The 27,233-nt window shown below is 34.9% G+C and overlaps 1 protein-coding gene across 3 annotated transcripts in view; it reads left to right on the top strand.

Annotated features, from left to right (window-relative positions):
- LOC100313723 (scalloped-like transcription factor) overlaps positions 1-25,845 on the top strand; it is a 48,891-nt gene extending 23,046 nt beyond the window's left edge. For 2 of the 3 annotated variants that reach the window (XM_085505849.1, XM_085505850.1), the window contains 9 exons: positions 4,238-4,302; positions 5,897-5,959; positions 7,721-7,894; positions 8,953-8,996; positions 11,206-11,554; positions 15,706-15,764; positions 21,764-21,845; positions 22,206-22,358; positions 22,786-23,129. In XM_085505849.1, coding sequence (XP_085361975.1) covers positions 4,238-4,302; positions 5,897-5,959; positions 7,721-7,894; positions 8,953-8,996; positions 11,206-11,554; positions 15,706-15,764; positions 21,764-21,845; positions 22,206-22,358; positions 22,786-22,899 — 1,103 coding nt within the window. In that variant the 3' untranslated portion in view covers positions 22,900-23,129. 3 annotated transcript variants of the gene reach the window in all.
- Positions 25,846-27,233: the final 1,388 nt, after the last annotated feature.

Raw genomic sequence — 27,233 nt, 5'->3', positions numbered from 1 at the left:
TTCTGTTAAAACAATAACATTTTATATTTCGCTCTAGTAGTTTAACCACAAGGTTGGAAATTGCAACATTCAGATGCTTTCAATTGATCATATTTCTTCTTCTTCTAAACAATTAAGACTAGTTACACCTTTCTGTATTTTGTTTCCTTCTTTCGTCATTTTTAAATCACTAGAAGGATTCTCCCAAATTTAATTTGAATTATTCAATTTAGCCCCCTCCTTCCAAAAAAAAAAAAATTAATAATTTTTTCATGGTTCAATTAATGACAGGATCACAATAACTTGTGAGTGGTGAAATGAATCTTAGTGAGATAGGAAGGAAGTATGGCATAACTCAATTTAAATTGTAGCAACTAAGTCTACTTATTTTACTTTACTGAACCGGAGAATGAAGATTTTATTTCAGGAAATGCACGCATGTCTAGCTTTGCTCAGAAAAGACACTAAAATACCACATTTAAAGGCTTTGTCCTGCCTTTTTGGATTTTTTCTTTGTCTTATACAATATTTTAACCTTTTCACAACCAATTCCCTCTTTTCATCACAAAATCTACTTATAGTCTGCACTTTCCTTCAAAAAATAGCAACAATTTTTGAGTAAAAACTGAAAATTTACCCAAATTTTGCCTGTTGGCTCCAAAATTATAGTTCATTTCCAGAAATATTGAAGAATATAAAAAAAAAGTGCAAAAAAAAAATAGTGTGAAAGTGTCTAGTCGTGAAATGGTTAAGCCATACCATGTTCTCACTTGACAAAATTACACCTGTGTAAGTTGTGCGTGGTAATTGACAAGATAAGGATATTGTAATCTTGCGCTCAAGAGGCGTTAACGTGGTGGCCGCTAGGTAATGCACACAATGGTACTGGATTGTACATGGGCAATGATACAATTGAACATGCGTTTCTTTGTATGCATTTTTAATTGAGCCACGCAAAATGTTATAATTATATAAATATATTTCGTAATCTCTATCATATTTTGAGTTTAACAATATATACATGCTAATATGAATAACTTAAACTGCCTTGAAATTTGACACGCATTGAGGGTATTTTTTTTATTTTTTTATTTTTAAATATGATGAACATAAATTCAATTGACTGTGGCACTCAAATTCAGAGCATCAATGCATTTGCAACACCCACTGTGAATGGTCACCGCTTTTTCTTCCTTTCAAGGTGGCTTAAGCTCAGCCACACTTAAGTCTCTTTAGTAACTTGTTCACATCTGTTTTTCTTTTGCACCTTTTTTTCTTCTTTGTATAACAGCGTAAAATAACACGTAAGGCAGATGTGTACACGATACCAGTGCGTTTATCTCTGAAAAATTCATTGAGAGCCTCTGTAGACAAATATTCTGTTTATAGTTTTTAAGCAACAGGGATGACCTATTGAGAAGAGATTATGTGCACTATTTATTGGCTAATTTATCGTATAATCAGCATCCTAATATATGTGATGTTATCACTCCACGGCGGCAATCGACTATTTCTCCTTTCCTTTCATCTCTGTGACTTCCATACCTGCATGTGGGGAGCACTTTAATCAAAAATCAAAAATACCGATTTCCGTTTCTAGCATCCTGATTGTGTTCTGTGTCTTGCACTCTATTGTCCTTCTTATTTGGTGCTACAGCCAACCTGACCTGAAGTCATGCTCATTACATCAATTTGAAGAGGAGCTGGCTGTTTCCATGGTAACATCTTGCTTTATGTGGTTTTTTTCTTGCGCGTTTTATCCTTTTTCTGTAAGATTCTCTCTGGGAGTGATGGCAATTGGTTGCTGTGGTAACCAATTCAAGGGTAATCACTATCTTGAGTTTCTTGAAAATTGCTGCTTTTGAATCTTGGTGCTTTTTGAAATTTAGTACGTTTAAGTCTTGCATTGCAGTTTTGTAGATTAATTTCTTGTCCATGGCCAGTTTTTACATTCACCTGAGTGGTCTGTGGCACGTTTTTGCATTCGCATACTAGTTACTATTTGATTGCCTATTTTTTTCCATTTATCAAGGTGTTCTATGGCCTGTTTTGCCATTCACCTGAGTGGTCTGTGGCCCGTTTTTTTCCATTCACTTGAGTGGTCTATGGTCTTTTTTCATTCACCTAAGTGGTCTGTGGTTTTTTTTTTTACTCACCTAAGTGGTCTATGGCCTGTTTTCTATTCACCTAAATGATCCAAAAAAAAAGTAGCATTACATCTTGTGTTACCTGTCTATATCTTTTATCCATAATTGTTAATTATTAAAGACTGTGAAAGTGTGTTAATGGATTGTGATACTGCCTCGGGGTGCTCACCACTTTGTAACTTGCCCTCCATTATCACCACGTACAGCTGCTATTAAGAATCTGTCGTATTCAATTAACGAGTGTACTATTGTTTGATTGGAGATGACCTCCGGCTCTGAAAACTGTGTGCAGTATTTGCTTTAATAAAAGTGCACATATTACATGTTTTGTATGCTGGGTTTATTTTGACAGTAAACTTGCGTTATCATTTACGAATGCACTACTGATAAAACAAATACTGTACTCTGATAATCCTGTTCACTGCGATATCTTGCATGCACTACTGATAAAACAAATACTGTACTCTGATAATCCTGCTCACTGCGATATCCTGCATGCGCTACTGATAAAACAAATACTGTACTCTGATAATCCTGTTCACTGCGATATCCTGCATGCGCTACTGATAAAACAAATACTGTACTCTGATAATCCTGTTCACTACTGATAAAACAAATACTGTACTCTGATAATCCTGTTCACTGCCATATCCTGCATGCGCTACTGATAAAACAAATACTGTACTCTGATAATCCTGTTCACTGCGATATCCTGCATGCGCTACTAATAAAACAAATACTGTACTCTGATAATCCTGTTCACTGCCATATCCTGCATGCGCTACTGATAAAACAAATACTGTACTCTGATAATCCTGTTCACTGCGATATCCTGCATGCGCTACTAATAAAACAAATACTGTACTCTGATAATCCTGTTCACTGCAATATCCTGCATGCGCTACTGATAAAACAAATACTGTACTCTGATAATCCTGTTCACTGCAATATCCTGCATGAAGCATGAAATCAAATGTAAACAAACGAGACAAACGAAAATAAATTCATGTTCCGAATCAAATCATTAAAGTTTTGCGACAGATGTTTGAAACCCCTCTTTCGCGCATTCTGGAAGATTTGTTTCTCAAGGAGTCGTCAATTATAAAATTTACATGCTTTCTTATTTCATATGTCTACTTGTGAATTCTGAAAATATTCTTGTACTTTCCCTTGATACATTGCATTTTTAGCTCCGTTGTCGACTTTGTGGAGCGGAGCTTATCATATGAATGATTGTTCGTTGACGTCCATCGTCTGTGCCAACTTTTTCAACTTTATCTTGAAAATTACAATTCTTGTTGCTTTGATACTTGGTGTATATGTACCTTGGGCAGACCTCTCTTAGATTTGTTCATTTCGTGATGGTATCTCTAATTTTGGTGAATATTTTTGTCATTTTTGGTAAAAAGTGATATTTTCAACTTGTTAAAAACAGCAAGTCCAGTTGTTTTGATACTATACATATAGAGACCTCAGGTAGATCTCTCAGATTTGTTCCATTTTCTAATGATATTTTCAGTTTTTTAATTGAAATGTGCATTGCTAACAGCAAAGCTATCTCAGCTGAGAGACTGCTTGTTTAATTTTATAATCATTAAATGTTTTCTTAGTTTTCTACTCGATATCTTTCTGAATACAATTGCCTGTTATGCGCTACATTTCCTTCTGTCTTATCCAGATGAATCCTGTTACAAAGAAATTTGAGTTGTTGCTTGCATCTAGGGACTCTCATCTCTGGCTCTCAGTAATTCACATTCACATGTTAGTGCGCCCTCTAGTGATTAACTCGTGCAACATGCATTAAAGTTGATTATGTATGATGTATTAAAATGGACAATGTTTCATAATATTGATGTGTTGTTGACAGCTTGCACAATGGAAATAACATTCCTGTTTCATTAGCTAAATGCATCAAATAGTCTAGAAAATATTTTTTTGATAAATGAGCTAATTTGTTTCTTACCCTGAGGTAACCTTGAAGCCTTATATCAGACACGCTGTGAATATCTGTTAAGTTGACTTCATTTTACTGTTAGTCAGATCATTTTCCAACTTTTTATTATTTTCACATTAACTAATCATCCTGTGTTTTGATGTCTTCTTCTCTGTAGGACGGAACGAGCTTATTGCGAGGTATATCAAGTTACGAACGGGGAAAACAAGGACTCGTAAACAGGTAAGCCTTGAGAATGAAATGTGACAGGCACAGAAATTCATTTATTGCTTTGTTATAAGTCGGTTATTTCTTTTTAAATCTGCTAATTGTCACAATGTTCTACAATTTGAACAAGTTTCTCAGTTTATTGAAGTTAATTACGATTGACTCTTCAGAATTGACTGGTTTCAGTTTTCGTTTCATCAAAAGGTTCCATTTAAGTTGTTTTAATCCTTGATGAATCTGTTGTTATTGGCTGACGAGGGTTTTGTGAAATCTGATAGATTATGAATATAGGCTTAAAAAGCTATGAAAAAGGAAAAATTGACAGATTTTTGTATTTATTTATTATTGGCAACTATTCGTATCATGCAAACAAAAGCTCAAGTCTGAATTGACTTCAGATTTGGATTCATTTTTTTATTCACCTTTTGTTTCATTTTAAGGTTGAGGTTACCTTATCGTTTTCCTGGATTAGAGTTTTCTGAAAAAATGCAAATAATGCCATTTTGGTATTTTTGGTAATTTGTCTAATGCTAAATACTACGCATAATTCAATTTCTTACAAAATGTTTCAATACTAGTAGTTAAACAAAAGTGATCTACATTTAATAAGTGTTTGTGGTTTTTGTTTTTTTACTTTATGGTGTACACTTTTACTGTGTTTTCTAAAATGGGTGGTTGTAAAAGACATGTGACCAAAAAAAAAATACTCAAAAAAATATTCTTTTACCCAACCTTAAACCAAAACCCAAAATAAACCTGAAACCGAGACAAAATTTTGAATTGTTGTAAACTAACATTTATTTCAGTATTTCACAAAACTTGTTCTTGTGTCTTATGATGTCACTTTTCCTTTTGCTGTTCTTTGTGTCAATCTATGAGTAACGCCCCCACCAGCAACCCCTGTCCCCCACCCCTACCCCGCAGATAAAAATACTCATGAACATGCCCCCTGTATTTTTTGATCGGCTAACCATGCATGTACTAACAGATTGCATGAAACCTGTGCTGTACCTCTTCAGCATATTCTACTTGATGTGTGTTATGGACAGTTAAAACAGCACCAAGGTGTTAATCTTACTGTCCATAACAATTTGTTTTCCTCATCTGTGAGTTGAAACCTGTGTTTAACGAAAACAGAGTTGTTTTATAGTTTTCCACTAAAATCTGTACAAGTTGTGAAGTTTGCACTCGTGGATTTGTTTACGTGACGAGTGAACACATTAAAATTATTCGTCTGTTAATAAATCAAAAACATTACCCATAATACTCTCTGATGTGTGATTTGTCATCTGCAAACTTAGAAATTAAATTTAAAAAAATTTTGCATTCAGTTTACATGTATGTCCCATGTAAGTTTTTTGGAAGTATATTTATGGCTTAAAATTTGTCATTTTAATGACATTTTTTTTTTCATTTACATTTTCATAACACAAACTTGTGGTAATTGAGAAAAAAAATCATAATTTTTATATCCCAATTTCATCAAACAAGTGCTTTACAAATCAGAGAGGATCATGGGTAATATATTGCACTGTCTGTTCAGAGACCCCAATGTACACATGGTGGGAACGTAACCGGGGATATTACAATTTTGTCGTTACTATCGCAGGTTTCCAGTCACATTCAGGTTCTAGCACGGAGAAAAGCTCGTGAAATACAATCAAAATGCAAGGTAGGCATGCAGTCATTACTGGTTGTGTTTTTATAGTGATGGTTGCCCCTTTAATTTGTTGCTACAGGTATCCAGTCATATTCAGGTCCTTGCGAAACGTAAATCACGCGAGTTGGCCTCAAAGATCAAGGTAGGTCATCTACCTGATGAGAAAAAAAATATTGTTCAAAATCATACTTCTGTGGTCTGCCTTTCTGAAAAAATAATAGATGTGTATAAAATTGATTCTGAGTAGCACCATTGTCTCCATGGTTCTGCATAGTTAAAACACAAATAACAATTTTGACAAATATTTTAAAATAATCCTGAATCGGGCATGCAGATTGTAATATTTACCTATTTTTTAATCTGGAAATTACCGCTAGTATTTTCTGTAATTTTGCATATTTTTGAAAAGAGACAAGATTTTCGCCATTTCGTTTGTGCGTCCTTATCTTGAAATATTTAGACAAAATAGTCGATACTGTGAGGAGGTACAATAGTTGGTTACCATGGAATTACATGAGGGAGGAATTGGCAGACCACAGAGTGTTTTTCTACTGTCCTCATCATTAGATGCAAGTAGCCATAGCAACAACATTCCATGCTTTACTTCCATATAGCTTCTCATAGAAAGTTCTCTGTAGCCATAAATAGTCATTGTATCATGCATTGCACTTCACCCCCCTTCCTTCTGGACAACCAACCCACCCTCACCGCCACCCCACCCTCACCCAAATACAATTTTATTAAGAAAATAAATCTAAGAAAGAAAAACAAAACAAGTCTGTGTATGATTATGCTTTAATTCACTGTGTTCATTAGAGTGAGATCTAACTGGGGAAATAATAAAATTTGATTTGATGCATTGTGTGTTGTTTATCATGGGTTTCAAATTTGAGCGTTCTGACAACAATCCTCATTTCTCATTGATGCATTGAATATTTAGCTAAACCCTACTTTTAAACTAGTTTCCATCACAATTTACTTCAACCAATTTACTTCGTTGCCAAGGGGTGTAATTTTCTATATGAGATCTATTGGGCAGTTCTAATTCTTGTTTTTAAAATTGCGTAAATTCACCTAGATTAAAAATTATCAACATTATTAAAATCAAGCAAAAACAACTAAGTGAAATTTTCACCTCGGTTTAGCGTTCTTATTTATGACAGCCCTTCTCGCCTATATTTGTGTTAAAATAAAATAGATTTTTTAAGACTTGCTCCCCTGCTACCCAAATGGTATGTCTCATTGATAATGCATGGTGATTCCATTCACTGAGTAGTGGGGACGCAGCATAGTTCCATGATGAGCACAAAGCTAACTTTGCTTGATGGCAGCTTTTGGCGTAGCATTGTCTCTGCAAAAAAAAATATCATGTAATTATATATTAAAGATGGACGTTGCTATCACTTTTGATAACTGGAATTTTCTGAAATCATGCTAGTTTGTTCTCTGTAACTGGCTATTTGAAAGTCTGGGGAAAAAAAGACATGGAATACTTAAAATATTATGAATCTCAATTGCACACATTTTGCTTTTCTATTCAAAATTGCTACCTGATAAAGCATTTATGATATGGAAACATCCCAAAGTCATTGTTTCCATGGAAACAAGTTTAAGTACCTACTTTTTGTTTGCTGTTTGTCTATTTGATAATAATTTCATTTAGGAAAATATAAAAAATATGTATTTGAATTTTTTAGCATTTAAGTAGTCGCTTCCATCTTTGATAAAAAAAAATAAACCATTTCACAGCATGACGAGTAACGTTTTCATCAGGGATTTACTTGTTTACAGGATCAAGCGACGAAGGACAAAGCGTTGCAGAGCATGGCGGCTATGTCATCGGCGCAGATTGTCTCTGCAAGTGCTATACACAACAAGGCAGCAAATAATCTGACTGGTCTTGGAATCAATGCTCCACAGTTGAGAAGTTCCTACCCTGGAGCCCCGGTAAGACTCGTTCTACTTCAGTTTTAATAATAGGAAGAGTTATTGTTTAGTTTTTCTAAATGGACCACTTTTCATGGTCTTTAGGCATTTTGAGAGATTAGGATCAGAAATTGACTTTCTCGTAGCTGGTCGAGACTTTATATTATTCTCAGATTTAAATCACAGAAATATGAAACAACAAAGAAAGGCATATAGTGTTGAATACCATTACTTGCATCAATTTTATAATTTAGTATGATCTTGTGATAGTGAAAAATGCAGTACTATCCTCGGGGCGGACATCCGGGCATTTTCACCGCTTGGCAACCATCACGGTGAAAACAAAGGCCAAAAACTTGTGGAAAACGGTACTTTGGGATTGTTGTTGAGAATCCCCTGAACAGTGTAACAAGATTAGCCCTGCATGTGTAACATATATAAATTTGATTGTTCAGGATTACTTCAAAGTTGAGTTTGTGTTGTTTTCTCGAATTTTCACCGGCTCGACCGGTGTTCCACAGCAGCGCGCACGGAGCTCATAGAAATGCATGGTACAGTGGTGCACGTTTTAGCAACATGGAACGTTCTGTGACGTAGCTCCGCCCCCGAGGATTGAATAGAGTAATCATGACTTCCATCAAGTCAAACTGCCACTAGTAGTACAGTGCCATCTAGTGGTGAAGTGTTTCTGTGATGCCATAATTATGATATACGGCTCTAAGCAATGTCTTTGAAAATGACAGTTGCATATTCTGATGATGTGAACGCTGTCAAAATTGACCTATATGTCACTGTGGTTCAATGCTTACTAAAACGATATATTCACCAGTCTCAAAAATTGTGAATTAGCATACATTTTTAGTTACGAAATATAACTGGTTTAAGTATGTTAATTTGTTTCGAAATTATTAGTTTTCAAAAATTACATAAAACACGCGAGATACTGCACTGAAATTATAGTGTTTCACAACCATTAAGGCCGATTCTTCTTTAGTTAATAAAATCATAATCTTACAGTTACCGTCTGTTGTATTCACTAATTCATCCAAATTGAAATTTTGTGGTTTTGTTGATACTAGATATGGAATCCTACTGCTTTGGGACAACCAGGAGCCTCACCAGAGTAAGTACATGTCATGATCAATAGTTAGTCTACAACCTTATGTATAAAAAAATGGTTGTAGGTACCGTAAAAACCCGCAAATAAGCGCCACCCTCAATTAAGAGCCACTCAGTGAAAATTTGTTACATATTTGACCCTCCATTAAGAGCCACCAAGAGTTGAGTGGTTTTGTCAATAAGAACCCTGAAATAAGCGCCAGCCGCCAGGTTGTTTACAATCAGGCAGACACCGAGCTTGTCGTGCCTCACTTCCACCCTGCATTGTTTATTGCCCCATAGAAGGTGTGAGACAAATAAAGATTATCCCCATAACTTGCCTGATGTCCTGTGTAATTGAGAACGGAAGAATGATAGACGAAAGAAATGAACTGAGAGCGTGAATGTGACTGTCAACTTGTCCATTTTATATTTCTGACACACAATCGACCAATTCACAAACTATTCATAGTAACTACTAGTATGTTTTTTGCCGAAACACCGAAGGATCACGTTGAGATATTCCATGGAGCTAAAAAAAGATTTTTTTTTTAGCTCCATGGATATTCATTGTCAATGTTGTCTTTATAACCAAGTAAAGAACGTCACGATTTTAGAACGCCTTTATCGGAAAATCGGAGGTATCGAAAATACATTCTCACAGACGGACCGGAACAGGAAGTCAGCAGAAAACAAAAGATTTTTTCCTTAGCGTGGGGGAAAACAGAGGTGTTAATCCGGTCCTGGCAACGTTTGAGGGATCGTGACGTAGCTCCGACCAGGGAGCTGTAATGCTCCGACTGTGAGAATGTAATGATTACGCAGCCCACTCTCGCTGATCGTGATTTTGGGTTATTTTTTGCATTTCATTTGAGACGTTCGTTTTGGGGTGATTCGAGACAAAATCTTCAGGGAAGTAACAAAATAACTGGCATTAGTTTGGAGAGGACTCTCTTGCCGAAAATAATCAAAATTGAAGTCGAATGGATTAGTTCCACAAACTTGCGCGATCAACTTGTCTTACAGCAAAGTGAAGTCTACGTGACCCGCTGACCCAAATATTTAAATTAGCTATTTGTGAGAATTGAAAATAATCTGAACTTGTACCAATCAGAAAATGCCTTGTAACAGGCCTGGGCTTTCGTGAATGATTTCGTCTCTCCGATTGGTCACAGGAAATTATTTTTAATACATGTAATTGTTACTTTCTCGGTATCGTTTCGTATTTGGTTATATATGGGTGGGGCTATAGTTTGACCCCGTTTGCGTGGACTGTGAAGTACGTGAATATCATTAACATATCATTATAAGCTGGCTTGATTATGAAACAGGAAATATAAACCAAAGCTGTACTGTCAGACGTCTAGCGCAATTAAAACAATGCCCAAGTACCCAAGCTGTAAAAATCTATAGAAAAACGTGTTTTTATTTATTGTTTTTGCCATAAATACAAGTGATTGGGCATCATTTTCTTCATTCGTTCCATGCTTGCTTTGCAAGTATGTCTTCTCCTGTCGCTGCTGGTCAGATCAATTCTATCCGAAACTATTTTATATCGTCACCAAATCAACCACAACGCCAGCCACAGCCACCCAAGTTATTCCCAGTTTTCAAGAAAAAAGTTTGCCGTTCCAAACTTGGTAAACAATTGTACAACGGAGGTACAAGTGATTCGAGTGTAGGGTCAGACACTGAAAGTGCTACCAAATCCGACTTCAGGCATTGCTACACATTATCGATGAAACGTCGAATCGTCGTATTTATTTGACATTTGTTATTCCCATAACAGTATTTTTACAGAATAAATTAATTGCAATGATACATCATTAATAATTACTTGTCTATTTTGGTTGTGTGTGTGTGTTTGCCTATCCCTTTCCCTATTTCACAATGAACAAGTTTGATGACCCTGGTTTAAGAGCCACTGGCTACAAAGTTGTCAACATGTTACCTCAAATAAGCACCACCCAGAAATGAAAGTGTTACAAAGTGGCTCTTATTTGAGGGTTTTTACGGTAATTGTAGCCTTCGTCAGTTATTCGATATAATCAATAACTCACTACTACAGTTTATGTGCTTTCTGACTAACCATTTAGAACCGTTTTTCGATTTTAGTTTATTGGCCTCACAAGTATATTCATATTTAACTAGTCTTAAATAAAATTATTGACAGAAAGATTTATTTATGTGTGTGCATAAAATTAACTCGAGGAAAACTTTTTTTTGTTATTCAGTATAAAGCCTTTCAGCTCACAACCATATCCTATTTCGGCGACTGGTGCCGGCGGTGACTATGGCATGGCTGCAGCGCCAGGTGCACCACCAGCTTGGGAAGGACGGTCGATTGGAACACAGAAGTTACGACTCGTAGAATTCTCCGCATATTTAGAGCAACAACGAGACCCGGAATCTTACAATAAACATCTTTTTGTTCACATCGGTTCTAATATAACATACTCCGATCCTCTGCTGGAAGCGGTAGACATTAGACAGATCTATGATAAATTTCCAGAAAAGAAAGGGGGATTAAAGGAACTCTACGATAAAGGATCCCAAAATTCATTCTTTCTTGTTAAATTTTGGGTAAGTACGCGCTAATTTGTTACGCATTGCTCTCAATAAGCTTCTTGCACTGGTGTTTCTAGGTATCAAATTAATTAGAAATTTCAAATTTATAAATTCTTCATTAGAAGTGAACATTTCACTGGGATCGTTCAGAAAGGAAGTCGCTATAACTATTGTTGTGGTGAACGCTTCATTACCCAGGTTTTTGAAGCACAATGATTTTACTATGTTTGGCTCCAGAAATGTCGTTCTTGAACTTTCAAGAAAACAATACGTCGATAATTGTAAAAGATATACAAATGAAATAATAACCTACGTCGACGTCAAACCAAAAGTGAGCAAAATTCACAGCTTTCTTATGCAAAGCATTGTGGATTCAAAAACTCCACCAACATTCCAAACCATATTTAACCAATTACAGTGGAGGGCGCTATTGAATTTAATATCTAAACCAAATACATTTAAATCTTTTTGTAATATTTTATATTTAATTTATGCCTTACATAACAATGCTACTGTTGCTTGTTCTTCCCCCTCAATGATGGTTCTGTTCTCTCTCTTTATCGCATCTACTGTTCAAATACTAAGGTTATATAGGTTGATGTCATAATGGACGAGGTGCAAAAACAAGTATCACTCTCAAACAAGATCTTAGCGATTATCTGTCTGAGGTCTATATCCTGTGGCACTAAGTAGATTATTAACCCTTTGCGCCCCAATGCGGCCATATACGGCCGCTTATTTCTGACCAAAGATAACCCAATTCGGCTGTAAAAGGCCACCCGTTAATGCACTGTCAAAATCCCAATGTGGCCGTAAACGGCCGGTATTTCATAGATTGAAACAGAAGTTGATTCTAATCTCCCTTGATCTTTGCATGAACAAATAAATTGTTTATGAAAATAATTCGAAATACAGGTACGTCCAGACTGAAAGTTATATACGAATTGTCCTCGTACTTTTCTTGTACAACAGGTTTTTCAGATGGTGTCTGTGAAGAGCTGTGAAAATTTGCATAAATAAACAAACACAGCGGCATGTTTGGTGAAAGTTTATTCTACCGCAGTTTTTATCCAAAATAAACGCATAATACATATAAAATTTATATTCATCTGAACTGAAAACATTATTTAAATAAATTACCTATATAAAATGTTGTTTTTCCTTGTCGGCGAGTTTTTAATGTCGAAAAATCAGACTGTCATCGCAATCAGTCTTGCTTGCCAGCAGAGGTCAACACATGAAAATTGCTGTAGTCGCTGGTTCTGTAAAAAAGGCAATCCCAGTTTCGTTGCTATTTTTCACTGCAAGTCCTTATTTCGCCTCTGTTGTATTTCCACTAGATATCCATGTATTTTTTTCATTCACAGTGTCCAAATATCACTTTAAAATGGGGGTTTTAAACGGGAATATCCAATGACCTCTGTAGGCCAAACGACACTGTCATCAATTACCGTTGCCCCGGTAATTCCCGCCCTACTGTTCCATATGAATATTCCTAATAAAGAATCCTGCCAAATAAGGAATACTTCTTCCGAATATGAATATGAATAAATTACACACTAATTTGACTGGCGGGAATATGCAAGGTTTTTCAGTGGTTGTCAGACACGATCATTCAGTTGACCTCCACTGCATATTTGCATTTGTTTGTAAACACAGCTGACTTGTAATCGAACGAATTAAATTCCTGTCGAGTATTTTTGGATTTTTTATGCAATTATTCACAACTATTTGTGTGATAGGTTTTAAGTTTTAACTCAGTGATGAATTTCCAAACTGTGAGCGAACAGCAGACTGCGGGCCCCAGTACCGGGATGCCACAACAACCGGCAGACTCGGAGCTGTCATCGCAAACTGATCGTGACGCAATTCTGAGATTTTTCGATGAGTCTGATTCAGACACTGAGTTTGAAGGCTTTACAGTGGAAGAAATAGACGAAGGGAGATTGAGATGTGAATTGCTATGCCAAAATACCAACTGTGGCAGTGACATCGATCCTAATGAACTGTTAGACTTGCTAAATGCCGATGCCGACAGTGACTCGGACTCTGATGCCGATGACATCGCCGATACACCAAACATCTGGTCAAATGAAAGGACCGACGTGAACATTCCAGCACATGACGACCAGTTTTCAGGACCAAGACATGGTGTTGGTTTCGGCGGGGAACCACTGGATTTTTTTAAATTATATTTTACGGACGATTTTTTGGATTTGTTGGTCGGGGAAACAAATAAATACGCTAGACATAGACAGGAAGTTACCGGGCGCGTAGACCGGCATTGGTATGAAATGAGTGCCTATTTCGGTGTTATCATCCTGATGGGAATACATCCGCTTCCAGAAGTACCGGATTATTGGTCTTCAGATGACCGTCTCCAAGTTCCCGGAGTGGCAAAAGTCATGCCACGAAACAGGTTCGTCAAAATTAGCCAGTATCTCCATCTCAGTGATTCTGTTAGCGAACCTGATCGGACTGACCCAAACCGCGATCGTCTTTACAAAGTTCGGCCTATCATCGACCTTGTCCGTAAGACATTTCCTGAACATTTCTATTCATTCAAAGAAATATCTGTTGATGAGGCAATGTGTAAATTTAAAGGCAGGTCTCATATGATCCAATATATGCCCGGGAAGCCAGTAAAGTGGGGCTTCAAAATATGGTCTGTCGCATGTCCCAGAACAGGCTACACATTTGATATGTCCCCGTACACTGGCAAGAAAAGCACTCCTGAGAAAGGTCTTGGTTACCAGGTTGTCTGTGATTTAACATAGCAATATTTTAATTTTGGTCACCATATTTATTATGATAATTTTTTCAGTTCTGTACAGCTAGCATTAGATTTATATTCCAAAGACACATACATTTGTAGCACCAATCATAAAAATAGTAAAGGGCTGCCAGGGGAAATAAAGAATTCTGTGAAAATGAAACAGGGTGACTATATTGTACGTCAGAGTCAGAAAGTTGTTGCTTGTACCTGGTATGATAAACGTGAAGTTCGAATGCTGACAACAAATTGTTCACCAGGTGGGAGAGATGTCACCAGGGGTGGGAAAACATTTTTTACTCTATTTTCTGTTTTGCAATATAATCAGTACATGGGTGGTGTGGATCTGAGTGACCAGTTGACATCTTACTATTCCATTAGTAAAAAGTATAGTTCTTCTTTATCCAACGAATGATTGTTAATTATTTTATATTCAATTGCTCACTCCCCTAATCCAAGAAGAAGGTATTGGCAATTAGATTTTCGTCTTAATTTATCAAGTCAGCTCATTGCTGGGTACTGTAGTCATAAAAAACGTGGGCCACAACCACAGTCACTCGGTGTTGAAAACAGCTTGAGTTACGCCAACCTCCCTACTCATAAGTAAGAAATGATGCAACCAAATTCCAACCGAAAGAAATGTTCTTGTAAATATTGTTCTAGAATTGGTAAGAAAACTCCTAAGGGTTATTCTGTGGAGACTTCATTTGGGTGCAAGTTTTGTAATGTATTTCTGTGTAAAGATGACTGCTTTATCAGGTACCATGCCTGTATGCTACAGCATTGAGTAATATTTTTTTATAATACATTAGAAACCAAGTGAATTGTAAATAAAATGTGTTGTTTTTTTTTAAATGAAATGAAACTACAGTGTCCTAGTCTTCTTTTCCCTGTGTACATGTCAACATACCTGGCTCACACTGAATTGGTAAAAAGTTTTGGGTAATGGGAGTAGAAATATGCAAATTAGTAATGGGCCCTGCAACATTGTTGCAACAAAGTATCTATAATATGCAAAGGGTTAAGAGAAGTGTGCCTAAGCTAAAATACATGTATGAGGCGTCACTGATGCACAAAGACTTACTGTGACGCAGATAATTCACGTTTCACTGGCATGTGACTGTTGCAGCCGAAAATGATATGGTGTTATGAAACATCATACTATAGAATTTGTTTTTCTGTAAAATGAAATTCACATTTTATAAACAAAACAAGACTGATTTCCCCATTGTCAGTTGACTCATCTTGATTTTGAGTATTCCATTTTGACCTGGAATTCCAACAAATGTAGGTGCTTTGACAACTGGAAAAACTTAATTGCTGTCATATTAGGCAAAATTTGGATCTACTGTCTTTGATGTATGATTTAATAAATTTCTACTTTGTTTTGCAGGCTGATCTCAACACTAATCTCTCTGATGAACCAGGAGCATTCTACGGAGTTACCAGCCAGTAAGTACAATCGCATGCCATTCAAATAAGAAAGTATTCGCTGCTTGCTTATTCCAAATTACTGTAAAAAAGGGTTAATTATTCACTGGGTTTTAATTTTGCTTATTTCGCTGACTGGAAAATGCGCTAAATTAAAACCCAGTGAATATGTCAAATTTAGCATAGAACACATTATCTAAATGATAAAACCGTTAATTTAAAACTCACTGAATATGTCTGGAATGCTAAATCAGCGAAAATTTAAACCCAGTGAAAATCAATCATTTTACAGTATTGCATTTATTATTACCATTATTCTTGCTTTTTACCTTGCCCGTACCATCAAAGATGGAAGGGAAAGGTATATTAAGGGAAAAATTTTGTCCGGCGTTGTTGCTGTTGTTGTCGTCGTTAATAATTGTTATTGTGTGCATAATAACTTTACTAATTCTATTCCAAACTTTATCAAACTTGGTCACCTTATTCATCAGTATAAAGTCTTCCCTGAGTTTGAACAACAGATGTCCTGTATGAAAATATCATGAAAAAAGTGAGAAAATCTGAAAAAATATTTTGACTGTTTCTACTTGACTGATCACTGGTGATACACATCAAAGGTCACTGATCTCAGTGGAAATATGCATTGTTGTATGTGTTCAATGAAGCAAATGATTTATCTTGTAATAATATCCTTGGTAATGTATCTCAGAATCCCATTCTGGGTTTCAAAACCAACTCATGGAGAGATTGCACAGTCTGATACACATTTGCAAACCTACCAATAAAATCTTTACAGAAAACAAGATGTCAGAAAATCAATATAAGCACTGCTATGAACTGGGTGCCTAACTTTGATCAAGATCTGAAGCTAATAGAAAATCTGTTTAGTTCAAAGTTATCAAATCAAAAACAATACATAAAAAATACATAAAAAGCAAAACATTTCATCCACATTTTAAAAAGAAAATTGTTCTAAAATATATGTATTCTGTAACAGTTCATTCAACAAATGAAAACTCACAGGAATATGTTTCAGCTATTAGAACAGAATGATAGAGCTTTTATAATACTAGTTTAAAAACGCACTTCAGAGATTGCAGTGTTTGAAGATGTAGATTCTCAGGAGGCAATAGTACTGTTGACTTCTCCCTCCACTGGACACCAACTATTTAAGTTGATTTGCATACAAAGCAGACCTTGCAACATGATAGCTATTCATAAAGGGTGGCTGTCGAGCGGAGCTTATCATATGAGTGATTGCCCGTCGTTGTCCGTGTCAATGTTTTACTTTTTCGACTTCTTCTTGAAAACTACAAGCCTGAATGCTTTGATACTTGGTGTATATGTACCTTGGGTAGACCTCTCTTAGGTTTGTTCATTAGGGGCCCAAGCCTGAAGGGCGAGGCCCCTATTCTTATTGTCCGGTTTTTTCTTCTTTCTTCTTTCTTTCTTCTTTCTTTCTTCTTTCTTCCGTAACTTTTTTCGTCAAGCCATTTGAGAAAACTGCTTAACTGAATAGTCTGAAAATGCTCTATACTGATAGTCCCTAATGTGAACTAGTGCAGCATGCTTTTAGAATTTCGATTGGTCGATTAGTTTGGCAGCCATATTGGATTGAAATAAAACCGGAAGTGGTTGTTTGACCACTTTCTGAGGGTCTAGGCGTCTAGATTTTTTTATGGTATATAGTACTACTCATGTGTAATAGATATCAGCAATAAAAACTTTAGCGGTCATGTGACTTTTTCCGCCATTATGTTTTTCCTAAAAACGGCAAAAAACACTAAAAAATCTTCTTCTTCAGAACCACCTAGCAGAATGCTCTCATATGTAGTATTTAGCTTCTATATATCAATCCCATTTATGTTTGAAAAAAATATTACGATTAGTCACGTGGTTTGGCCACCATTTTGGATTTCTTCTAAACAGGAAGTAGTTTTTTACTCTGGCAACACTTGAGGGATTATTTTCAATTTTGCTTCATGGCATCTGTATATCAAACCCTTTCAGAAACCTAAAAACTATTTCAGATTAGTCACATGGTTTGGCCGCCATCTTGAATTTTAAGCAAAATTGACCAAAAGTTTGGGCATTTGTTTCTCAGAGACGATTCAACCAATCTACTAGATGTTTTTATATTTACCATGCCTGGCCTTAGCTCCATATTAGAAAAATAATATTATTTTGATCAGTCACGTGGTTTGGCCGCCATCTTGGATTTTGTGAAAATAGAAATTATGCAACTACATGTTTTGTATTAGTCTGATTTCTTTCAAATTTTGTATGTGCATTTGTGTCATCAGATGCATCATTTTGCCCCAATAGCACACTGCTAGGCCACGTGGCTGGGCACCCATGGGGTGGGGGCTTCTAACCTCATTAATATGCATAACTGTTATAACTCAATCACTGTTGTAGTTAGGAAGATGAATCCTGTGTTATTATGACAACGTTGAACAAGAGATTTGATTAAAATAACAGATTGCCATATATGGTCATGTGAACTCATTAATATGCATAACCATTATATCTTAAACACTGTTGCAGTTAGGAAGATGAATTCTGTGTTATTATGACAACAGTGAACAAGAGATTTGATTATAATAACAGATTACCATATATGGTCATGTGAACTCATTAATATGCATAACCATTATATCTCAAACACTGTTGTAGTTAGGAAGATGATTCCTGTGTTATTATGACAACAGTGAACAAGAGATTTGATTAAAATAACAGATGACCATATATGGTCATGTGAACTCATTAATATGCATAGCAGTCATATCTGAAACACTGTCGCAGAGCAGGACATGTAACTAGTGTCATTATGAAGACATTGAATGAAAGATGTAACTGACATTAGAAATGGCTATATATGATTATGTAATCTCATTATTGTGCATAAGAACATGGTTCATTATATATCCTGAAAACCATATTTCGATAACCAAAGCAGGTAAATACATGGTACCAACTTCATTTCGACCTCGTGTTACTGATAATAAGAGCAACCTGATTGTCTAACATGTGACCTCATTAATTATGAAACAGAATCTTATCAGCTTGGGCCCCGGTGACGCCGCTTGCGGCTTTAATTTCATGTTGATATCTTCAATTCTCTAATTTTGGTGAATATTTTTGTCATTTTTGGTAAAAAGTGATATTTTCGACTTCTTGTTAAAAAATGCAAGTGCAATTGCTTTGATATTACATATATAGGTACTACATGTGGACCTCTCTCAGATTTGTTCATTTTGTAATGATATCTTTAATTCTCTAATTTTGGTGGATATTTTTATCATTTTTGGTAAAAAGTGATATTTTCGACTTCTTGTTAAAAACTGCAAGTCCAATTGCTTTGATACTACATATATAGGTACTACATGTGGACCTCTCTCAGATTTGTTCATTTCGTGATGATATCTTCAATTCTCTAATTTTGGTGAATATTTTTGTAATTTTTGGTAAAAAGTGATATTTTTGACTTCTTGTTAAAAACCAAAAGTTCAATTGCTTTGATATTACACATATAGATACTACATGTAGACCTTTCTCAGATTTGTACATTTCATGATGATATCTTCAATTCTCTAATTTTGGTGAATATTTTGGTCATTTTTGATAGAAAGTGATATTTTCGACTTCTTGTTAAAAACTGCAAGTCTGATTGCTTTGATACTATACATATTGTTCATTTTCTAATGATGTCTTCAGTTCTTTAATTGAAATGTGCATTGCTAACAGCGGAGCTATCTCAGCCGATAGGCTGCTTGTTTAATTTTCATATAATACAGTAGTCACACAATGAGGCAGTTCATATTTGTCTCAGTGAATCATTCATTTTTGACAGACACCTGTACAAAATACTTGGACTAAAGCCAGCTAAATTTTTCTGTTATCTTGCATGTTTTATGAATCTATTCACATCTAAATGCAGCACTTTTTTTTTGCAATGAGACATTTGTTTTTATTCTAAAATATCTCAATTACTTTCAATAAAGCTGGAAATTATGTTCCTTAAAATAATTAAACAAATAAGGCACCAATGTTTTTGTAAGATATTTACATCTTTTAAGGACATTCGGTAGACTGATTCCCCACTGTTGGTTCAACCCCAAAACTTGTTTGTATTCAAAATTAATTATGACAATGCATATTTATATTGAAACAAACTATGATAAAGGGAATTACCATTAAAGTCCTAATATACACCGCATACATAATAGTAACCGCACCCCCAATTCCGGCTTTGGGGTTAAAGAGTTCTTAACATAAATTGAAAACTTGAAAAGTGCCTATTACTAACCGCACCCCCAATTCAACAAGACCATGACTGACTTCATTGTTTCAACCAGCTGTTCCAAAACTGCATTGTTCCTAATCCTATTCATTTGTTTTGACAACATGCCTAAAAATATTCACACCTATTTATTGTTCAGCGGTGATAAGATGTCAGACAGGCAATGAAACTGCTTTTGTTCTAGCGGCGACCTCTGTCAATACTCTTTCTGAATACGTCTGTGTTTCGTAAGTTTTAGACAATGAGCTTTTATCACCGTAAAAGTGTTAAACTGAGCATTGAAGAATAATTTATCTTTCGAAAACAAATAATGTCTTGATTTAAAAAAAAAATCATGCCGTTTTCCCATGGAAATCAAAGGCAAAAGATCGCACTACATTATCATTAAATCTCTTCCGTGTTGCATTCACCATGAGGTCGCTGAACTGTCATCAACATATTTAAATGAGCTATGTAATTTAGACACGTGGGCACCATCCAGCATTTTGATTGGTTAATTAGCGACTTGACCTGTCCGGTCAATAATACGTCACGTGAGCATTCAAAAGCATGGCGGATATCGTATCGGCTGTTTACATGTGACTGAAATCATTCGCTTACGGGGAAACTAAGTTGAATTTTACTTGCATTTTATAACAATTCAACGAATTTATTTTTCGTGCATTATTGTAATCACTACTAAATAATAATCACCAATATCAACACTTCGAAAACAAGTAAGTTATTCACTTGTGACCAGCAGCATGGCCGGATCAAGCTACCGTTATGTGATCATTTGCTACTAAGCAGTGCATTCGTGTTTTTATTTGAAACTTCTGTTAGAATATACTTTTCGTTACCAAGAAAATTAAAAAAATGAATGCATATTACATTAAAAATACTGAGTATTTTTTGTGTCATGTGGAATTTTTTTTTGATTAACTGTAATTTTTCAACATTTCGTAACGCCTATTTTAGAACCAAAATAAGGCCTTTCACTCTTCCCCGACGCCTATTCAAGAGATTGTACGGTGTATTGTTTGTTTTGTGCATGTGTTGTGGACAAAAAATGACCACGCCCATTTAGTGATTGCAGTATGTACGTAATAGAAACCGCACCCCGAACTTGAGCTTTTGATCCCAATTTTTAAATTGATACATTGTAATATAAACCGCGGTTTATAATAGGACTTTAATGGTATATTATATAACAAAGGGCAAGGTCACCAGAGTTCAACTATGTTTACTCATTTGTAATAGTGTCATTGGGTTTCTTAGTAAAATACTCTGTATAATGGATACTTTCTAAATAATCACTTGTACATAAATTTCATGCAAGCGTATTGTTGAAATTAACTCTCCTAGACAAACATGAATACTGTAAAATACTTTCATTTTCGTTTTTGGGTGTTTTATATGAAATTTTGTTTCATCGATTATATAGGGGGAAAACAATTTTTTTTTTTTGTATTTTTTTTTTCTAAGTAAATTTGTAACAAAAATAAATAAAATAAAAATAAAAGGCTTAAATTTTCAACTTCTCAATTCCTGATGGCATAATGTAACAATGTTGTCATGCCATTTTCATGATAGCAAGGTCAAAGTTCAAATCCAAATTAGTAGAACACTGACATGCAATTATGCTTCAGTGGTGTCATTGTTTTTATCATTATTTTGAATCAGTTGACATAAACAATTTTGTTTACCATTAATTTTTTGTTGTTTCTTTCTTATATAGATATGAGAGTCCCGACAACATGACTATTACATGTTCAACAAAAGTGTGCTCGTTCGGTAAACAAGTTGTAGAAAAAGTTGAGGTGAGTCAATCAACTCATAAATGTAAAATGCCTAAAATTTTGCAATAATTTGTACTCTTGGTAGTATACGATGAATAAGTTTCTACACGAGTTCAGTGTGTGCATCATTTGAACTTTGTGTCACAGAATTCTTTTCACAATCGTCGGTAACTGTACTGTAAAATACTTTATTTTCGCTGAGAAGACATTTTTATGTGTGGAATTTATTTTCACTAATTTTTGACGAGTTGAATGTAAAATATAGGAAAAAAAGTATATTCACTGGATTTTATTTTCCCTGAATTACTCCTTCAGCGGAAAAAGTGAAAATAAAGTAATGTTTCGAAATGACTACTTCATGATTATATGTGCTTCTTACAGACAGAGTATGCAAGGTTTGAAAATGGACGATTTGTGTATCGCATCCACAGATCACCGATGTGCGAGTACATGATAAATTTTATCCACAAATTAAAACATCTACCAGAGAAGTATATGATGAACAGTGTGTTAGAGAATTTCACTATTTTACAGGTATTTACCACTAGAGGGCACTGGGTGTAACAAGTCCAATTTGATCTCGGGGAAAAAAACCAAAACTTTTACATGTATATTATATATTTTATATCATAATTAACCAATATTTCATAAAGTTGAGAGTGAGGTTTTTGCAAAATAATAATGTAGATAAGGGGTATTCATAGAATTTAATTTTAGTAGTTTTATATTAGGTTTGTAATTCACTCATACATTCTGTTAAAATTGCATATACTAATAGTGGGCTTTAATTTTAGTGCTTTTAGCAAAATAACAGCATATAAAACAGCATATAACAGGTCTTCTCCATCTGTGACTACAAAATCTTATTGCATTGCAAGTAGGCTATGCAGTTTACAGGAATGAGCCTTCTATCTTGTGATTGCTTTGATCTGACGTCTATTTGTATTTTTTTCACCCACAGGTTGTAACAAACAGGGATACACAGGAGACGTTACTGTGTATCGCGTACGTCTTTGAAGTATCAACAAGTGAACACGGAGCACAACATCATATCTATAGACTGGTCAAAGATTAATTAATATTGATTAGAAATCAATAGTTATGGTAGTGATAATAAATCCCTTCAAAGGTCTGATAACTCCCCAGGTGGAAAAAAAACGCCTTTTTAAATTTTTTAACATGAACCTTGTTGCATCCGCATACCTCAGCTGTGGTTGCTATGGTAACCGTAAAGCTTGAATAATTTGCAATAACATTCTGTAATTGTGTGTAATATTTTCCGAATTGAAGTTTCGTCATCAAAAAGCAGTTGAAAACTTGATAGATCACATGTGTACTATTAGTTTTTTTTAATTTGACCCTTTTTAAATACTAGTTTTGTAACAACGACAAAAATAATGTACCAAACAGATGCATTTTTTTGTTGCTAAATTCTGCATGATAATATGTAGTAGAACGTTTGTTGTAATTATGAACATTTAAATACCAGTTATCTTGGTAAATTTGAAGAAAACTATTTTTTTTTTATCAAAGGCTCAGGTATTTTTTGTATTGTGGTTAACCTTGAAAAGTCCAGGTGCTTTTCTAATTTTTAAAATGAAATCTAATTATTAGATGTGATTTTTTAAAAAAAAAATATAAAATAATACAACTAAAAATGAAAGGCACACTGGGAGGAAGTAAGTTATCTGACCTTTGAAGGGTCAAAGGTCGGGTCAAGTAACTTAAAGAAATCACTCTTTGTTGTGGTTTTGCCAAAATATCATAAAATTGCCTTAGTATTGAACTATTACTACTTTGTATACAAATATGGCATGAATATTATCTATTTTGTGAAAAAATAAACATATTTTGGAAGCAATAGCTCTTCGTTAAAGAACAAAAAACTATTTGTAAACCCTTTAGTGTATAGACTATCTTCATACAGAGTTGTAGAAGTTTTTATATCATTTTAGCTGGAAATGTTTTCTTCTGGAATATTTTTTTTTTTTTTTGCTGTTTTCTGTGTTATTTTTCCACTGATATATTTGGTTTTCTTTCTTAGGATTTTTTTTACAACCAGTGTGGGATTTCTGTTTTGAAACAAATAACTTAATCAATATTTTTTTTAAATTATCTATTATTATTGCTATACTATTTAATCGTGTTTCGGCAATCAAACTTAAATGTTATCATCTGAGACCCAGTCTCACCATCCCTCAATTTTTAACAATATTGGAGCCGTTGCTGCGAAAAACAGGTGATAAGTAGTTAATCCCAAAATGCACTGTTTATAGCTCATTTGGGAGGGGAGGAGTGCCCTCTCGGTATTTACCGAAACACTGAAGGATGTTTGTGCCAATTAGAATTGTACAGTGCATTGTGGGAGAGAAATTGTACAATGCATCATGGGAGAGAAATTTCCATGAAATGCAAGCCTAAAATACAATCCCACAAGATGAATGTCAGTAACAATGAAATTTCAGTAAATACCACCTTATTGATAAATTTTGCTCTAAAATGCAAAAAATATGATTAATTAACTTATTTTAGTCCATGAGAATTGAAACTAGGTACTTAAACGTTAAAAGTTTTTTCCCCCCTCCATTTTCTGCATCTTGATTGAAATCTAACAAGCAGTGTGATTCAAATCTCCTTGGAAACTATTGTCTCCATCATGGATACCAGATCATGTTGTTGAACTTTGACCCCCTTGAAACTACTTGGTATTAAGACTTATCCGCTGTACACTGGAGGGAAACCTTCACTGATCCAGGATTATTGGGTATGCAATCAAAGATGATAACCCGGTATCTGTTTTAACACTGATTTCAATGGCTGTAAAATTACCTGAGAATACCTGCATATCCACTGTAGAAAATACAGAGATTCCAGCTGACCTCATTTTGTACATTTTTTTTTTTTTTGCATTCTGATATTTTGCAAGCTGTCCAGACAAATTTGTGTATCTTAAGCTTAAAACAAAGACTGACACAGGGCTTGAATTTTGTGGAAACATTAAAGACAATTATTTTGGCACCCAATGAGTTTTCCTTGATGCTCAAGTCATCAATCGATCATCTCTCAACTCAATTCAACTCAAAATTCCAGTCCTGAAAATGTCTGTATTTATTCTATGTGAAGAATTTACTGCCTTTTTTCTGATCACAATTTGAAGTCGTTTTGTGGGGGGATGGAGGTCAAATGTGGTTGTAAAGATATATTTTTGTGTCATACTGCGAGTGAGATTGCCTTATAGGACTCTTTAAATGAGGGGGGGGGGGGCAAAGAGGAGAATAATGTTAAAGTTGTACTGTTAGGTCTTATTGAGCAGGAGGGGGTTAATTCTGTGATTAAGATTACAGTATGGGAGGGGGGGTCACATTGGGCCTGTGCTTCATGTTGTCTGTTACCAAAATGCTCAGTGGTTTGATTGGCTGCGATATCAATGCAGTGCTCAGATCAGTGTTCGATTGGAAATGCCATCTGTAGACAGGAATGATCTGAAATTTCCTGTAGTCAATTTCTGGTTTGTATGCATGATCAGTAGTGGAATAGTTTGGTCACATCTCAAGGTGTCTTGATTCATCTCCTGTCTAGTTCAAGTTTTCCATACCATATTTGCTCTATTAGTAGTACAATATTTTAAAGGCAAGTCTAGGCTTCACAAAGGCAGAATGCAATTAATTTTTCTATATCACTTTTGATTCTCTTGATATCCAAATTTAAATCAGTATATTTTGATTTTCCTTGAATTTTGAGAAAAATTATGAAAATGTTTTAATAATTTAAAAAATACTGATGCAAATACGAGTGTTACTTGCTGACTGTGATGTCATACTTCACCTATAATCTTTTGCTGGAGAATCAAGAAAAATTGAACATTTAGAAACTAACTAAATTGCATTTGTGGAGTTCTTATTTGGGAGTTGGCCCAGTCTTGTTCTTCTTGGATATAGTACACAACAGATTTGATTTCAAGCAATAACTTCTGAAGATGCACTTCTATTGAGCAAATACGGTACCAATGAAAAAAAAAAAATGGGCAACCACATAAGGAATGGTAGATTACACGTTTTGCTATGGCAGCTACAGATGTATTAAGTTTACATGTAGAATAGCAGACAACAGGACCTGCAGGCCAGGTCACATGTGGCACATTTTTACACAATCGTACACAGCCTTCAACTTTTAGAATTTTTTTATATAAATAAAATAACGAGAGTTTGGTCATAATTTTATCGCAGTATGTAAACAGTGCTGCCGCAAAAATAAAAATCTGTTTTAGATTCATCCAATCAGATTAGCATATTTTTTTTTTTTTTTGATGTCATTTGAAGGCAGTTGTTACGAAGAGTATAATCATTTAAGACACTGTTTCATTGATTGTTCAGAAGAGAAATGTGCCAAGATGCAAGGTGTTCACTCATTGGCTAAGAGGAACGCGTGTTTTTAGATTTAACCAATCAGAAAGAGTGTTTTATTATCTTTGTTGTTTTATAAGGTCACCATGGAAATACGATTCCACACAAGTGCCTGTGTACATATCATAATCCATCCTATTTAATCGACAACAAGACTTCACAAAGTGTACTTGAACAAATTCTAAACTTTGTAACAAATAAATACAATATACCAAACTGGGAAAGTTTACAATGTTGCCTGTTTACTTATTTCTTCCACTTGTGACTTGTCTGTGTTTAGATACTGTGAATATTTTACCTTGTTCCACTGATATACAACATTATTATACATCTGTCACCGTAACGCCATAAGTTGCAGTATTTTACGGGGCATTTTCGTCCTACTGTATAAGAAAATGCGAATTCCAAATATGAAATGATTACGCACGCATGTGTCCTCTAATAATAATCAAAGAAAGCTTAGAAAGAACTCCCATGTGCTGAGAGTATTGGAGACACATTAAATATAATTTGAAATTACTTAGCTGTAAACTAATTATGCAAATCAGAAAATTAACATGAACAGATTTGATTGTAAAACTAATGAGGTCTGCGCAATGTAACAAAAACTATGTACCAAGTTTAATTGAAATGTGATTAGAACCAAAAAATTATGAATTATTATGCTAATTAGGGAAATAATATGAACAGTTTTACCCCAAACTAATTAGGTTTGTACATTGTCCTAGAGCATCTTTGTACTAAGTTTCATTAAAATGGAAATTAGTACTTTAGATATCAGTGTGAAAGCTTAAAATTGGTTAATTATGCAAATTGGGTAATTAATATGTACAGATTTTAACCCACAATTATCCAGGTCTGTCTATTGTCCTACAGCGTCCATGTATAAACATTCATTGATATGTGATGATTAGTACCTGAGATATCAGTGTGAAAGTTGGAAATTGGTTAATTATGCAAATTAGGTAATTAATATGCACAAATATTTACCAAAAACTAATTTGGT

Source organism: Saccoglossus kowalevskii, chromosome 12 (assembly GCF_978046115.1).
Source record: "Saccoglossus kowalevskii chromosome 12, keSacKowa6.1, whole genome shotgun sequence".
Lineage (NCBI taxonomy): Eukaryota > Metazoa > Hemichordata > Enteropneusta > Harrimaniidae > Saccoglossus > Saccoglossus kowalevskii.
This window is presented reverse-complemented; position numbering and strand designations above follow the sequence as displayed.